The sequence below is a fragment of the Narcine bancroftii genome, chromosome 12 (genome assembly GCF_036971445.1).
Source record: "Narcine bancroftii isolate sNarBan1 chromosome 12, sNarBan1.hap1, whole genome shotgun sequence".
NCBI classification, from domain to species: domain Eukaryota; kingdom Metazoa; phylum Chordata; class Chondrichthyes; order Torpediniformes; family Narcinidae; genus Narcine; species Narcine bancroftii.
The window spans coordinates 30309840-30326117 of NC_091480.1; the positions used below are offsets into that span (position 1 = coordinate 30309840).

At 40.5% G+C, this 16278-nt stretch overlaps 2 protein-coding genes across 4 annotated transcripts in view; one reads left to right on the forward strand and one right to left on the reverse strand.

Annotated features, from left to right (window-relative positions):
- The window catches only part of flii (FLII actin remodeling protein), an 80152-nt gene extending 78238 nt beyond the window's left edge, over positions 1–1914 (forward strand). The window contains exons 29-30 of the mRNA XM_069905266.1: positions 393–458; positions 929–1914. Of these exons, the coding sequence (XP_069761367.1) occupies positions 393–458; positions 929–1063 (201 nt within the window). The 3' untranslated portion in view covers positions 1064–1914. The remainder of the gene's footprint in view (positions 1–392; positions 459–928) is intronic.
- Positions 1915–3181: 1267 nt separating this feature from the next.
- llgl1 (LLGL scribble cell polarity complex component 1) overlaps positions 3182–16278 on the reverse strand; it is a 111420-nt gene continuing 98323 nt past the window's right edge. For all 3 annotated transcript variants that reach the window (XM_069905269.1, XM_069905268.1, XM_069905270.1), the window contains 5 exons: positions 15916–16180; positions 15111–15237; positions 13189–13283; positions 10505–10625; positions 3182–4710 (listed from right to left, as the gene is read on the reverse strand). In XM_069905269.1, coding sequence (XP_069761370.1) covers positions 4701–4710; positions 10505–10625; positions 13189–13283; positions 15111–15237; positions 15916–16180 — 618 coding nt within the window. In that variant the 3' untranslated portion in view covers positions 3182–4700. The remainder of the gene's footprint in view (positions 4711–10504; positions 10626–13188; positions 13284–15110; positions 15238–15915; positions 16181–16278) is intronic.

The window sequence follows — 16278 nt, forward strand, 5'->3', positions numbered from 1 at the left end:
AATGTGGAACGAGCTGACAGTTGAATGCAAGCTTAATTTTTTAGAATTTGGACAGGTGCAGGGCAATGGGACTAGACAGAATAATAGTTCAGCATGGACTAGAAGGGCCTGTTTCTGTGCTGTATTGCTCTATGGTAAATGTTGCCCATAGCAGCGAAGAATAAGCAATCTATCACAGTAGTACATTTTTGTAAGCATGGTTGAAAAGTCTTTGTAAATAAGTGGTAATATAACCTTGTAACCTTGCATTATAGTGATTTATGGAGTAGTGAAGTTTGAACAGAGATAGTTATAATGGCTTTTCGAAGGATTGAATAGCACTGTGTGGGTACTTGCCCTAAATTATTGACTAATCAGAACAGTAAAATGCAGAGTTTTAAATTTATTTTTAGGTCTACATGTGGGTAGGAACACAGACCAGTCAAGTGGAGATCAAACTCAGCCTCAAGGCTTGCCAGGTAACTGTTAAATTTATCAAGAGTGATAAAGATCCTCTTATCAATTCCAGTGTACCACTGGGGGGAAAAATGGAAATAGTGTTTTTTTTTTAAAAACTCACCTTTCAAATGTGAAAATAGTTATTCTTGTTTCATTGGGGTTGATTGAAACTGGCCCTTTTGAGAAAAATACCTACCACAAAATGGTATCTGTTGTCCAAGGTGGCAACTTGCTCCACGACCCCATTGAATCTTGAACTTATTTTCATTCTGTGACTTCCAATCAGTCTACATTTCTGTTGTTCTTATATGGGCTTGATAGGTGTTTAATGCTAAAAAAAATTATAATTAAAATTAATTGCTCAATAATTATTCTGTTAAGATCTAAGCAAAGTGATTCTGAATAACTTTGTTCTGGTGGTTAGGGTCAGATTCTGTATTTTATTGTTCAGTAAAAATAATTTGTACTGAAGCAGTTTCTCTTTTCATAGGTTTATATCCAACACATGAGAGCCAAGGACAGCGAACATCCACGCAAACTACGGCTGGTCCGAAAAGGAAATGAACCCCATAACTTTACCTGCTGCTTTCATGCTTGGGGTATTTTCAAAAAACCACCCGCTTAAGCTCTTACCACTCCCTGTAGGGTAAACTATTTTTCTTTTACCCTTGATGCAGAAATGGGATGAGGGTTACCACTCGATGATCAGTTTATAAAGTAGCTTTTTAAGAGCAAAATTTGCTCTGCTTAAAAGCGAATTATTTTCCATTCAGCTGCCTACTTACTGCACCGAAAATAAGCCTGCTGTTGTACCTGAGATAGTAACATAGTTGTGGTCTTTGGGTCAGATTTAGGGTGAAGAAAGCAGTGGCTGCTGGATCAGGAATAGAACCAGTGTATTTCCCAGTTAAACTTTATACATGAATGCACAGTCCTGACATTTGCTGTGTGAATGGAACATGTTGCTCAGCAAATGACAGGGTTATTATTCCTCCTCCTTTCAGCTCCAAGACCCTTTCTGTCCCTAGGTCTGCACTTCAGAAAATATAATTATGCAAAAAGAGTGACAACACATCAATTGAAATGCTTTGGATTCAAATTTATAACCAGAGCAATCATGGAAATCTGTTCCACAACTCCTGCTAGCTAAAACCTGAATTGCAAATTTAAATAATACTGTGGGGAGGAAAGTTAGTGCCAAATTATAAAGCATTATTTAACTTCAATTGCCTAGTAGAAGTTCAGAGGTGATTTCAAACTTGTGCAATTTATATTAACCAAAGCACAATAACTACAAGTGTTACATATGGTGTTTTTATATGGTTACAAACCTAAGGAAATGCACTGTATTTGAGATTCTTTTACATTGAGAATAGGTGTAATGTTAAAACAATTTTGTTAGACATTGTTGACATGTAAACTTATTTAATTCTTGTGAAGGTTGAGTAATAAAGTCCTACAGTTAGTTTCCAATGATTCATGGTTGAATAACACTAATGTTCTCACTCTTGGCTAAGTGTTATTCGGAACAATATGTACATGAAGTGAACTGTCAAGAAATGCATAACAAAGTACATGGATCATTAGCTGAAGGTAGAAAAGTGATTAGTCGAGACAGTAATCACTCACCTCCCATATCTTCTTTGGCTTGGCTTCGCGCACGAAGATTAATGGAGGGGTAATGTCAGCTGCAGCCTCGTTTGTGGCTGACAAGTCCGATGCGGGACACGGTTGGTTGGGGTTTTCCTCCTTTGTCTTTTGTCAGTGAGGTGGGCTCTGCGGTCTTCTTCCAAGGAGGTTGCTGCCCGCCGAACTGTGAGGCGCCAAGATGCACGGTTTGGGGCGAGATCAGCCCACTGGCAGGGGTCAATGGGGCAGGCACCAAGAGATTTCTTTAGGCAGTCCTTGTACCTTTTCTATGTGAAGATCCAACTGCGCTGGGTAGGTCACACCTCCAGAATGGAGGACCATCGTCTTCCCAAGATCGTGTTATGTGGCGAGCTCTCCACTGGCCACCGAGACAGAGGTGCACCAAAGAAGAGGTCACCTCCCATATAACATTAGAACAAACAGGATTACAACTGAAGAAATGGGTTGTAAGATTGTCGAAAGGTTATGGAATTGTCAGGAGTCCCCTGCATTCATCTCATTTCAACGACACCTGATTTGTGCTATAGAGATTGGAATAATCAAACAGTGAGCCATTCACAGTAGAATAACCAATTCATTAGCTTCTATAGCTTCCCAGCTATAGATTACATTGGACAACAATTTGGCTTTTCAATTGACAAGTATTACTTGCCCCTTAAATTAAAAAAAATGAAATCTAAAATAAAACAGAAAATGCCAAAACCATTCAGAAGATCAGGTAGTATCTATTAAAAGAGAAACAGGTAATATTTCAAGTCAGAGACCCTTTATCACAACTGGGACATCATCCCGTCCTTCATCAACCCTTGGCTAAATGTTGTTTGCATCTTTCTTGAGTTTGAGTTACAAAGGGAGTTGAAGATTGAAATATCCACAATTCTGTCCCTGCTGATGGAAGGTTAGTTTTTGAAACAGCTGACAATTGATGCCACAATTTAAATATTACTCATTGATGTACCTCACCAAGCTGTAGAGGGCTGAGTGGTCGTAAATAGGGTGAAGGAACTGCTTCTCTGCAGTAATAACTGACATTATTTTTACCTTCCCCTCCCCCCCATAACATTTAAGGAAAAGTTAGGGCTATCAAATTAAATTCAGGAAACACTAAATGCTTTATTACTGTTAAAAGCATAATGTAACGAGTTTTCATTAAACAGCACACATTCTACTAGAAAATGGTATTGTAAACAGCACAAAATCTTTAAAAAAATACTGGAATTTTCACAGTGTCTGCGGTGTCAGTATCAAAGTGTCCAATAATGACAAATACAGACATAAGGATACAAGTACCAACCACTTTCTACATGAGAAAGGGAACAATCCTGTGAAGAGCCCTGTAGAAATGACCAAGAAAAATCCTTCAACAATAAAGAGGGTGTATTTACAAAAAACAACTGTACCATTCTGCTCAACTATCTAAAATTAAAAACAGAATCACACCAGTTCAGTACCATTCTATTTAAGGGTCTGGCCAAAGCACACCCCAGTAACACTGTTGGACATGATCACCAATAGCAGAAAATGAGTAAGTATGATTTAAGAATTTGAAACCTTGAGATTTCTTCCATGAGTGGAACAAACAATAAAACATTATGCCCTAGACGTAGAAAAGGTTGTCACATTATCTCCTCCATCATTCCCACTCTGTGACCATGAATCAGAGAGAGTTGAAGAGATAAGCCCACCCCTCCCCCCAAGCTTTGATACATTTAGATGAAACCAAGACAAATATTGCTGGGATATAGCTATTGAAAACTGTACATTTGGATTATTAAAAATTGCTTATAACTGGTCACCACCATCTAAAATTAGCATCATAGAATGAATGTATGCTGCAGGGAGGTGAGGAAAACCTCAAGCCCATTTAACGTGCAAGTGCATTAGCAAGTTACAATGTACATCGAGGAACATAATTACACAATTTTAAAAAGTGGTTAAAATGTAGCTTAGTTAATCTTGCTCATAAGTGTAAATTGCACTGATTTGGTTCATACACCTCCATTCAAAATTGATGTTGCGGAGAAGGCTAAATCAACTCTCCAATAAAGGACTTCAGTGTTCTCTCGGGGCTACTGCGGAGAGACATCATTCAACCCTTTACAGGAAGGTAAACAATATTCAGGAAAATCTGCCAAAGGGTTCCTATTATTTTCACATCATTGAAATTTCATTTACAAAACAGAAGAGTCATCAAATCTTCCTTGTAATTCAAGTTCTTTTCAAAGTCTGGAAGCAAAATGTGATTGATGTCATGTAAAGCCAATTCTTAGATGCAAGTGTTTGTGGGTGAAAGTACAAACTGATGATCAACAGTTTCCAAATTTGTAGTTTTTGCTTGTGTCAAACAAAATTTGAAAAATCAGCCACATCAGAGATGACTCTCATAACAAAGTCAGTCTTGTGAAGTTACCTGTGTAGTGTTGAGAGACTCGGGAAGAGAAGGCAGAACAGAAGTGGCTGGTGCAGTGCGGATTCAGGTAAGGGTCTTATAATAAACGGCGAAATCTATATCCATGGCCTCAATGCAAGGTTTGGGTATTGATGAAGATAAAATTCCCTTTTCTGCACAACCAGTCACAATGCAAGGTTTCTGGAAACTCCACCGCCCTTCACTAACATTCCCTGAAAACAAAACAAAAAATCCAAGTGAGAAACATTCAGAATAACTTTTACATTTTTTCAATAAATATGTTGCCACTTATCCCCTACTTACTTAAACTCAACATTACATCATTCTTTTTTCCCTGATAATAGCTCATGTGAAGTGCAATGGGACATTTCATATGCTTAATCTGATACTGAGTCATAAACAGATTACCAAAGTCAACAAAAGCATAGCTTTAAGTATTCTTGAAGGTGCCAAATTGGTTTAGGAAGGAATTTGAAAGCTTCGAATCTGAAGACAACCATCAGTCAAAGGTCTTTCAGGATTTGTGGGTTGGGAGAGAAGAATAAGAGACAGGGACAAGAACACAGATGAGAGTTATTGAAATGATGTACAACTGGAGGCCCATGGGGATAAATTAACAGAACCTAGTGAGGCAATTCTTGGGCAGAATTTCGAAAATATCACAGAAGTAGAATGGAATACTCAAACTTACAGGTTAAAAAAAAGCAGGGACAATAGTTTTAGCAACAGATACCTTAAGGCAATAACAGAATTAGGTAATGGGGCAGAAACGAAAAATACATTCGACATTCAAGGTCATCTCAAGACGAAACATGCAGGGATTGTGAATCAAATGGTTCAGTTTACAGGGAAATAATTCACGACAGCTAAGCAGCAAATGTGATGATAATTGAAGATATTCGCCGTTTAATGTGTTCTGTGAAAATGGGCATTATGTGATGTGGATGTTGTACCAACACCATATTGCTGTACATTAGCAAAACTATATGGGATGTTGAACTTAGGATTAGGGTTTAATTTTTGTTCACTTTTAAAATTTTTATGCAAGAACTTTCTTAGCGTATATCACACACAATTTAACAAAGAGGATCAGCATCACCCACGTCACTGCTCTCAACTTCCTCGTAGTCTTCCACTGGAAGAATTTCGGGTAGAATAACCTCCACTGATGAACTGTCACTGTAATGCCTGAAGGTCCTGGCTGAAGCTCTTCTTGGAGAGGTGTTGGTTTCTTCAGGAATATCTCCAGTGTTGTTTGCCTTTTCTTTAATTCATAAATTCCTTTATATACAGCAAACACTGCATGAACACTCCTCTCTATCAGTGAAAAGTATTCAGTGTTTGGGTCCATCTCTTCAGCAAGCTGTTAAGGTCTGCAAAGAATACAGTGATCCCCTTAACTTGTTCTCCTTCTGCAGTTTCCTTTTCCTTGCCTTATCTTCACTTCTGGTTGCGTCCTGTTCTCGTGTTCCTCGATCGGGATTTCTGACTGAACTCCATTATACTCTACCGGACCATGGACGATGGATGTATAGGTGGTCGGATGTTGCAAAATCGGTTGTTAAGCGGGGCACACCTGTATTTGCAAAAATCAGCATCTGAAATGATATCCAGAGGGCAATTCAATGCCAGAACTGTGGCAGAAACCTAAGAGGGATTAAAATGAGCTCCAGAAAGGATGGGTATATCTGAGACTGCAGATTTTATGGGAACAGCAGTTCACAAGTATAGAGGGATATCACTCTTTTTGCTCCTGTGAAAGGGATGTAAGTTTACATTTCTGAGGGGGAAGTAATCACAGCTATTGTGGAAGCCAGGAAACAGTGATCTTAGAAAGGATCAAGGGTTCAACAGAATGGTTGGAAAGATGAGCTCAAATAAAACAGGGAAGATTAGGGAAGAAAGCTTGGATATACGATTTTAAAAAAGAGCCAGATCTGATGATCTCAGTGGCTCCTTGCACTAGAGAGCTCGAATAGTTGACGTGAGGAAAGGGAACTGGTAATTTGAAATACCCTTCACATACTCATCATTTTACCGCCAGCAAAATAACTCACAATAGAAATATAAACAACATGGCATCAGCTTGCAGATAGCAAGCTCTTGGCATTAAAAACCAATAGAGCATTACAGCACAGGCCATTCAGCCCATAATGTTGTGTTGACCTATATTTTTAAATCTGCTCTACAATTTAAACCTTCCCTATCTCACATGCATAATCCTCTTTTTTTTTGCATCCATGTGCCTGTCAAAGAATCTTTTAAACATCTCGATATACCAGTTTCCATCACCACCCCTGGTAATGCATTGCAGATATGTACTGCTTTCTGTGTAAAAATAACTTGCCCGTGACATCACCCCTCACCTTAAACAGATGCCCTCTGGTATTTGCTACTGTTGCCCAGGAAAAGGCGCTGGCTGTCCACGCTATCTATGCCTCATGATCTTGTAGACCTCGATTAAATCTGCTCAATACTAGAAACACTCAGCAGGTCCAACAGTATTTGTAGAAACAGAAACAGTAGCTGCTTCAGATTAAAGACCCTTCAACAGCCAGTACTGCTGGCAGGTCATTGACTCAAAACATCAGCTCTGCTCCTCTTGTTTCTTCTCAGACCAGCAGAAACAAAAATTAATTGAGATTGTTATTGTTTTTCTTTTAAAACAATATATAACCATAGAATGCTATAGCACAGAAAACAGGTAATTTGATCTCCGTAGTCCCACTAACCTGTTCCCATTCAATAACACTCCAGGCCTCTCCCATCCATTTCTTAAAATACACGATCGAGCCCGCATTCACTACATCAGATGGCAGCTCATTCCACGCTCCCACCACTCTGAATGAAGAACTTTCCCCTAATGCTACCCCAAACCTTTCCCCCTTCAGCTTAAAACTTTTGACTCTTGTATTATCTCCACAATCTAAGTGGAAAAAGCCTACTCGCATCCACTCTCTATACCTCTCAAAATCTTGTAAACCTCTCAAATCTCTCCTCATTCTTCTTTGCTCCAAGGAATAGTCCAAAGCTGTTTAATCTTTCCCTACAACTCTTGAAGATCTGGCAACGTCCTGGAAAATCTTCTCTGCACCCTTAATTTTATTGATATCCTTTCTATAGTTAGATGACCAGAACTGCACACAATATTCCAAATTTGGCCTCACTAATGTCTTAATTTCAACATAACATCCCAACTCCTATACTCAATACTTTGATTTATAAAGGATAAGATTATTACTAACAATATAACTCTGTGTGTGTGTGTGTGTGTGTGTGAGAGAGAGTATATATACGTGCTTACGTGTACGAGTCCATCCGTCCCATACCATTACAGCTTAGGCACATTTCAGGGAAGTCATTCCCAAAGTTCAGTCTTACTGATCCTGTGATGACATTCAGACTTTTAAATGATGCGCAGAAGTCATCACAAAGGAGATGGGAGAGACTGAGTGAATTGACTGCTAAAAACTCATGAATCCTTGTTGAGAAATATCCTTTCGGACAAAGGAGATGGGAGAGACTGAGTGACTTGACTGCATAAAAACTCACGAATTTTTGTTGAGAAATATACTTTCGGACACAGGGATGTCAGAGCTTCCCTTTTCCTTGTGGAGGGGAAATGAAACAAGTAACTTCCATGATACCTCCAAAACCCAGGCATAGCTTAGTCTAAATGACCATGACCTTGGCCATGATTCAATGCAGCAATTCTCCTTCCTTTACCCAGATACGGGTCAAGCAAAGTGACCTTTCCTTTGGTCACAGTGGTTCAATAATTCCTCTGGCAGGGAGAATCAGCCAAATTGTCCATTTCACACAGAGTCACTCCACTTCCATGTTCATCAAATGGTTGGTGGTCAATAATGAAAAATCCTGTTTCCTTAAGTGTCCCATTCACATGTTTCTCTGACCACCTGCTTTCCTGGATAAGCAACCATTGTTCTTTCTTTTCCTCCAGTAAATCAACTTTGTTTGTAGCTTGTAATTGATGGTGCCATCCAGTCTCTCCACAACAGTGGATGGTTGCAGTCTGTATTAACCCTTAGTGATAGTCACACTAAATGAAATGGGAGCCTGGTTATCCTGCTAAGTATTCCTAGCAATTTCTATTTTACATTTCCAGCATATGTAGTTGTTTTTGATTTATTATTATTATCCATGCCTCTACTTTGTAAGTCACTACCCTTTGACCCTCAACAACCCCTTCTGATGCACCACTGAAAGTGTACTTGTTGGATACACCACGGTATGGTATGGAAGCTGTTCTCCTCAAGATCAGAAACTGCAAAAAGTAGTGAATGCAGCCAAGAACATCCCTCCCCTCAAATAAGACTCCATCTACATTTTCTGCTGCTCAAGTAGGACAGACAACATACTGAATGACCCATCACGCCCCACACACTCTCTTCCCATTGGGGAGAATGAGGAAGTGTGAAAGCATGCATCAACAGGCTCAAATATAGTTTCTTCCCTGCGACCATCAGACTCTCGAGTGAACCCCACAACGATGCTGTAATGCTGCCCTTGTTTGGTGCTAAATGATCTCTCTTTTCATTCTAATCCGACACTCTGCAATTGCGCTCTTTACACAATTGTGTGCTTTGTTAGAGAACCAGTTGGTCTATTCACAAATAAAACCTTCTCACTGTACTAGGTATTCTGTGACAAACTTATCAGCAATTGACCTGGCACCTTTATAACCGAGAAAGACCAGATGGGCTCTAGATTTAACCATTTGACCCAAAGGATTGTGGCTACCACTGTGAATTGCTGGCCTAGGTTTTTTTAAAAAAAACTTATTCTTTCAATATGGCATCATTTAACAATTCCTGTGCGCTAATCAGAAAGCCAATAGAAACCAACTCAGTGGACAATAGAGAAAATAAAGCCCAAGACATTTGGACTGATAACAGACTCCATCAATTAGCCTTTAATCCCCTCTGAGGACATCTGAAAGAAATTAGTATAAGGTACGAAAAAAATCAACAGGTCTAAAAACCCCAGGACTCAAAATTCTGCCAGTTTTCACTATCTCACAGATTGGAAGGTAACAGACATTAATCCACCATTTAAAAGGATTACGATAGACAAAAATGGGAACTATAGTTCAGACAAACAGTTATGGATAGATACATTTTAAACAGCCTTCAATGGGTTTTTTTTCTCTCTCTTTCTCTCATTGGCCTGTCCACCACCTGCCACTGATATAATCTTGCAGCCATGTCCTTCAGCCAATCAAGTTTTTAATCAAGACTTGCTGATGTGTATGGAAGACCCCACACAGAGCAATCTGAGCTCTTCCTTAATGCTAGGTGCTGCTTCTAAATTGAAATACCACCAGTTCATCAGTTGAAGGAGGACAGTAAGAGACAATCAAGGGACAACATTTCCTGCATTTGACTTGATAAGAGGCTCAATGGAGTTTGAAGTAGATCTGGAAAACTCTTAGGCCTCTGTATCTTGACAATACTACTGACAATTCTAATGGGTCTGACCTTTTGATGATGTAGGATATGCCTATTGTTGCGACAAGTCTTGGACATTGAGAATCATTTCTTGCTGTCAAAACGTGATTGCATCAAGATGTCATTCACCTAGACTGTGGAGTAGCTCCCATAATATATTCATCAGTGTCCAAAACGTCCATGAAGAGAATTTTGTTGATACCACAATCAGACCATTTCACTGTGTAATGTGGAAGACATTGGGATCCTTGATCCCAAACACCTACACAAACACCTAAAGTTCTCAAATGCAAGTGTACAACAAAGCTCTTGGAAAGCATAGCATCTTGATTTTTCTTCGTACCTCATGGAAAACAGAAACTGTACAGAGCAGGGAACATACCCCATACATTGAAATGGTGACACCCCCCCCCCCCACCCCACTCCCTCCAAATTTTAAAAGGATAGAAAACTTGGTGAAACGTAGACTGGAACTCCGAAGCCCCTCTGACCAAGCAGTCACTCTCCCCTACCTACCGACATTGCAGAATGTACTCACGGTAAATAATCCTTCACATCCTCCACCGTCATGTCACCGCTTGCATCCAGAGTGACATCTGTGCTACTGATGGGGGAGTCAAGTGGAGTTGGAGTCAATGCCAGTGGGAAATCCATCACCCCTGTTCACAAGATAAGTAGTCAACTTTGGATCTACATTAGTGATGGTTTAACAGCAAAAACAGACTGCTGTTTATCAGTATTCCAAATGGATTAATCACTCTGGTCTTCTCTTGGACCAACAGTTAGTGCCAAACTGTTCCCTGCCACATTACTCACTGCATTCCATCTCTATGCAACTCAGTACAACCAAGCAGTTAAACATCATCCTGTCCTCATTACAATAACTGTTGAATTTTCTCAATGTCACAGTTCTCTGCCCAAGGAATTCTAATTTTCAAACTCACTTTGTACATGTGTGAAGCTGTAATTCAGATCAGTTGGATGGCAGACTGGTCAACAAGCAAATTCCTTGGACTCGAAGTGAGTGGGAAATTAGTTCCAAAACTAACTTAGTGGCAGGAATCAAAAGGCTAATGGTGAACAAGTGTTGTTGCCAGTGGAAGGCCATGAGTTTCAACAGAGCTCAGTGGTCAGTGCATTACTTATTGTAATATAACTTCTGGAGAGTGAGGTTTGGACACACGGCTGAGAGGGGAGGAAAAATTTTGATTGTAGGAAGGTACAGATGGATTATTCATTTGGGCAGAAATGGCAAATGAAACTAATTCCGGATAGTGAGAATGTGTTTGGAGTAGTATGACAAGCCACATGAATACATAATAAAAAGGAAGAAACCAAGTGGTGTGAATAAACAGATGGACCTTGGAATGTACATAACGAGATCCATAAAAGGTGGGATAGCTTGGTGGTAAGGCACATGGGATGCTTTCCTTTATCAGCTGAGACAGAATTCATGAGAGAAGTCATATTAGAACTGTAGCCAACAGTGATTACACTGAGCATTGCACAATTCTGGTTACATTATTTTAGTGCATGTGTATCTCTCCTATAATGTCAGGACGAAAAGATTGCAGCTCCAAACAAAGGCAATATAAGCTTAGTCAGCTTTCTTTAGCGCCAAGAAGGAAAGGAAACTTAGTATAGACAATTATGAGCCCAGATAATAAATGGGAAGGCTTTATTTCCCCAAGCCTGCTTGTTGATTAGGATTGATCATGTTATACAGGTATGTGCCGCTTAACATTCATGATACGTTCTGTGAAATTGGGCGTTATGCGATGTGGGCGTTGTGCGAGCACCATATTATTTACTTAGCAAAGCTACATGGGATACTGTAATGTACCTGTCAACTTTTTATTTGTAAGTAGGGATCAGTGTGGGGGCCAACATGGGGCTGTAGGCAGAGGGCAGAGCAGTGGAATCAAAGTGGGGACCGACATGGGGCTGTGGAGAGAAAGCAGGGCAGTGAGAGTGTGGGACTGACATAGGGCTGTGGGGACTGACATAGGGCTGTGGGGACTGACATAGGGCGGTGGGGTCTGACATAGGGCGGTGGGGACTGACATAGGGCGGTGGGGACTGACATAGGGCGGTGGGGACTGACATAGGGCGGTGGGGACTGACATAGGGCGGTGGGGACTGACATAGGGCGGTGGGGACTGACATAGGGCGGTGGGGACTGACATAGGGCGGTGGGGTGAGCGCGGGGCAGTGGGATTAGTTGGGACTGATGCAGGGCTGTGGGGAGAGGGTGGGAGAGTAGGATCAGTGTGGGGAATGACACAGGGCTGTGGGAAGAGTGTGGAGCAGTGGGATTAGTTGGGAGAGTGAGATAGTGGGGCAGTCGGATCAATTTGGATATACAGTATACAATTTCCTATAGCTAGTGATTGCTTTTTCTAAATTGCTGTGAAGTTGCTCGTATTAACTGAATAATTATGGGACTGTAGCAGCCCGCACCTTAGGCCGACACAGGAAACGGCCATCGAACGTGGTGACCTGCAAAGCATTGTGCGGGCTGAAATGCCTATTTCCATAGGCCGCCAGCAGAGCGGTGAAATTGCCGGTGGATCACAGGGGACCCAGACATCCGGCCCACTCAAGCCACATCCCAGTGGTGATGCGGCCAAGCTGACTATCAGAGCTGCCACTGAATAAACTCCGTGTTGAATACACTCTACTTGGTGTGTGTGTGTCTTTCTTCTCTTGTGGATACAAGCTTAGGGCTAAAACCTAGCTGTAGCCACAGTGACCTCGCTACAGGGCCACGGACGTATCTGCGGTCGGACTTTGCCTGAATGGAAATTAAGTATCCACTAAACTGAAGTAATTAAGTATCCATGACTACTAGTCAAGTTCTTCTCCAAGTTTAAAAATTCAAGTCTCTAAAGGCTTTCCTTGCAACTCTGACTACAAGCCTTAGGATTACTCTCAACACCGGTTCCAAATCTTAATTTCTTTTGTTTTCTCATTAACCAGAGAGAAGCACAGCTCATAAGGTGAATGAGCAAGCGTTTGTTTCCTTCCTACTCATTTTCTATTCTGCAAGACTTCTGGGTGAAATTTAGCTGACTTCATTTGACACATTGTTTTTCTTTAAATAAAATACTTTAGTTTTTGCTCCAGTTTTTATTTTCGAATTCTTTTCATCCATTCGAAAACTTTGTGATGAATTGCTTCAAACCGGCATCACCCAAAGATGTAGAGCACGATGGAACATACCGTCAGTAGCTCCCAATGAGTTGCTTTCCTCCTTGTTCTGAACTTTGTGTGTTCCATTGACACGATTCACTTTTGGTGATCCCTGCAAGTTATTGCTGTATATTTAGAAAGGAAAATCTTAATTAGTTCAGAAAACCAACTGGAATCTGGGGGCCAAGACAAAGCATCAGCAGTAACCCAGTCTGCATGTTGCTGACAATACCATGACATGCACAAACTGAGGGAAGCCAGAGTTCGACTGTAGACACCATCTGACTCAACATGTTCTCTGAAACACACTACCAGTAAGAAAGATGCAAAGCTGCAACACCTGCACTATTTAGAGGCTGATTTGTCTGGACAGCACACAAATCAAAGTTTTTCCACTCCATCTTAGAACTTGTTAACATCAATAGCAAGAGCATTAACACCAAGAGCATCATGTTGTATCAAGAACACTACCTCCCAAGTTAAATTCTATTGTCCCATTTTAAGAGTGGGCCGTTTTGGGACTTCAGTAATACAAATCATACTGTTGAAGGAGAAGTCATAGTAGCTTAAGCCACTATGACCACACAATAAATGGTAGCAATGACCAGAACTGAAAATAAAGTGCATTGCTTCCATCACATTGCCCTCCAACAGTGCAGTACTCACTTGACATTCTGAAACAGCAGCCTAAATTTCCAATGTTTTAGCTCCACACACAGGTACAAGTGGACGTCAGAGCCCAATTGCTAGAAATAATGTGTACATATCCATTTACCATTCACGGAATCAAGTCTCAAGTGAAACAAAGACAACTGATGGTGTAAATGAGAAGGCTGCTTTGACTGAAAAGTGTAATTTCTGCTGGTACATTTGCTTGTCACATTAGAGGAAAGGTGCAACCCCATTGAAAATGTACAAGAATATTGCCAGGACTGGAAACTGTGAGCTAAAAGAACAACTGATTAGGCCAAAGTAATTTTCTTTGAAACAGGAAACCAAGAAGATGAAGTAAAACACAATCCAGGATTTGAAGGCAAGAATGATTAAGTTTACAAAAAAATTAGTTCAAACACTGTCCTTTATAGAGCAAAAGTAAAAATATATTACTGATATTTTGGGCTTAAGCCCTTCATCAAGGTATGAACCTTGACCAAGAAAACAGTCACTTGGAGTCAAAATTTTTTTTAATTTAAATTTAAAATGTTTAAATTTAGACATAAAGCACTGTTACAGACCAATTTGGCCCCATGAGTCCGTGCTGCCCAACTTACCACATTATCCTACACCCCAGTATGTTTTTGAAGGGTGGGAGGAAACTGGAGTCCTTGGAGGAAACCCACGCAGACATGGGGAGAACGTACAAACTCCTTACAGACAGCGTGGGATTAACCCAGGTTCGGTCCCAAGCTGGGGCTGTAAAGGCCCTGCGCTAATTGCTACACCAGCCATATCACACAATGAGGACCCCAGATGGAATAAATAGGAAGTATCCCATTCCATTAGCAGAGGGATTAAAATAATGAAAAGGCATAGATCAAGAAATTGATGGCAGGAGTAGAGAAAGAAGAATTTTTTCTCCCCCTCAGGGAGTAGTGAAGTACTCCTCACTGCCTGAAACCTTCATCAAACTGAAGCAATATCTGGATGTATAGTCAAAGAGCCATGAGATGCAGGGCCATAGAGCATGTAGTCGGCTTTTCTTCGACCAAATAAGGGATTATACGACGACCTCCTCGTGATTATTTTTCCTAACCATAGGAACAATTTTAATCTACCACAGAAATACCTGGAGGTGCTTAATTCAAATAATGGGCATCTCAAAATAGTTACCTTTATAAATGCATTTCATTTAACTATATGCCAAACTCTCCTCTCCACAGCTCTAGCCCCAAAATATCCCAACACACTTCATCATAGAACTGCTATATGTGATTTCTTGATGTAAAACTTGCCATAAACTGGAGACCGGACCCAGGGGTTCTCTTCCACTCTCCCATGCCACCACACAACGTGGCTCAGTAATGTTCCTGGTAGACAGGGAGAATCGTTCAAACTCAGATGGAGATATCAAATAAAAGCCTAAAGCAAGAAAGAAAAACAATTAAACATCATGTGGCAGTAGTGATCCAAAGAATGAATTGCACTAAAGTTCCAATTCAAAGACTCATAATTCCAAAATTTCTTTACCACTCTGCACTATTTCACTTGAAGATGGGATAGATATTTTATCCAGTCTCTGTATCTCTTCACAACAAAGTTACTCTCACTTAGCATGTTTAACACAAGCCAAAAAAACCAGTTCCCAGCCAAGCAGACACATCAACCTCAAATCACATCACCCGGAACTGATAAAACAAGGCTTTCACAGACAAACTGGCTTCAAGCCAAATGGAACATTCTGAAATTAAAATATAGCACAGAGTTAAAGATGACAAAAAGGAGTGGGGTCAGGGATAATGCACAACCTCTTCCAAAGAGCAAGACAGACAGAATGAACTAAATAGCCTCTCAGGCTATACGATATTGTAACTTTTTAAAATAAGAGATGAATTTTGTATTAAAAGCATGGCAAGACATTGCACTTGAAAGCAGAAAAATGGGATAAAATGCATGACTGGAAGCCGTAACAATTACCTCAATTGTCAGCATCAAAGATCAGTCAAGCAGGTTTAGTAGCTGGGACAGTGATAAAGCTCCAGCAAAGACTATACCACAAGTTGCTTCAAAATTATTCAATGTTACTTATATCAGATTTACCTTGGCCTGTCCTTGTGAAGACACATGAAGCAATGCCACTGATGTCTTCTTTCCGTATGCAGTCATAGCGCATCTGAGGCCGGAGCCCTGGGATTGTGAAGATGTGAATATCTCCTAGGTTTGTTAAACATACCAGACAATTCTCCGAATATTCATCTGAGGCAACACTGGGGAAATTCATCAAGCCCAATTTCCTTACTCTGGAGCCTTCATGAGCAGTGAGCTTAAACTTCGTCTTTGCACTCACTCTTGGCAGAGTAAACACCTACACACAATCAATATTTTTGTGAGTTAATGCCACACAGGATCATGGAACTCCCACCCACCACCAGCATTTAAAAAAAAACACACCTACTGCACTGT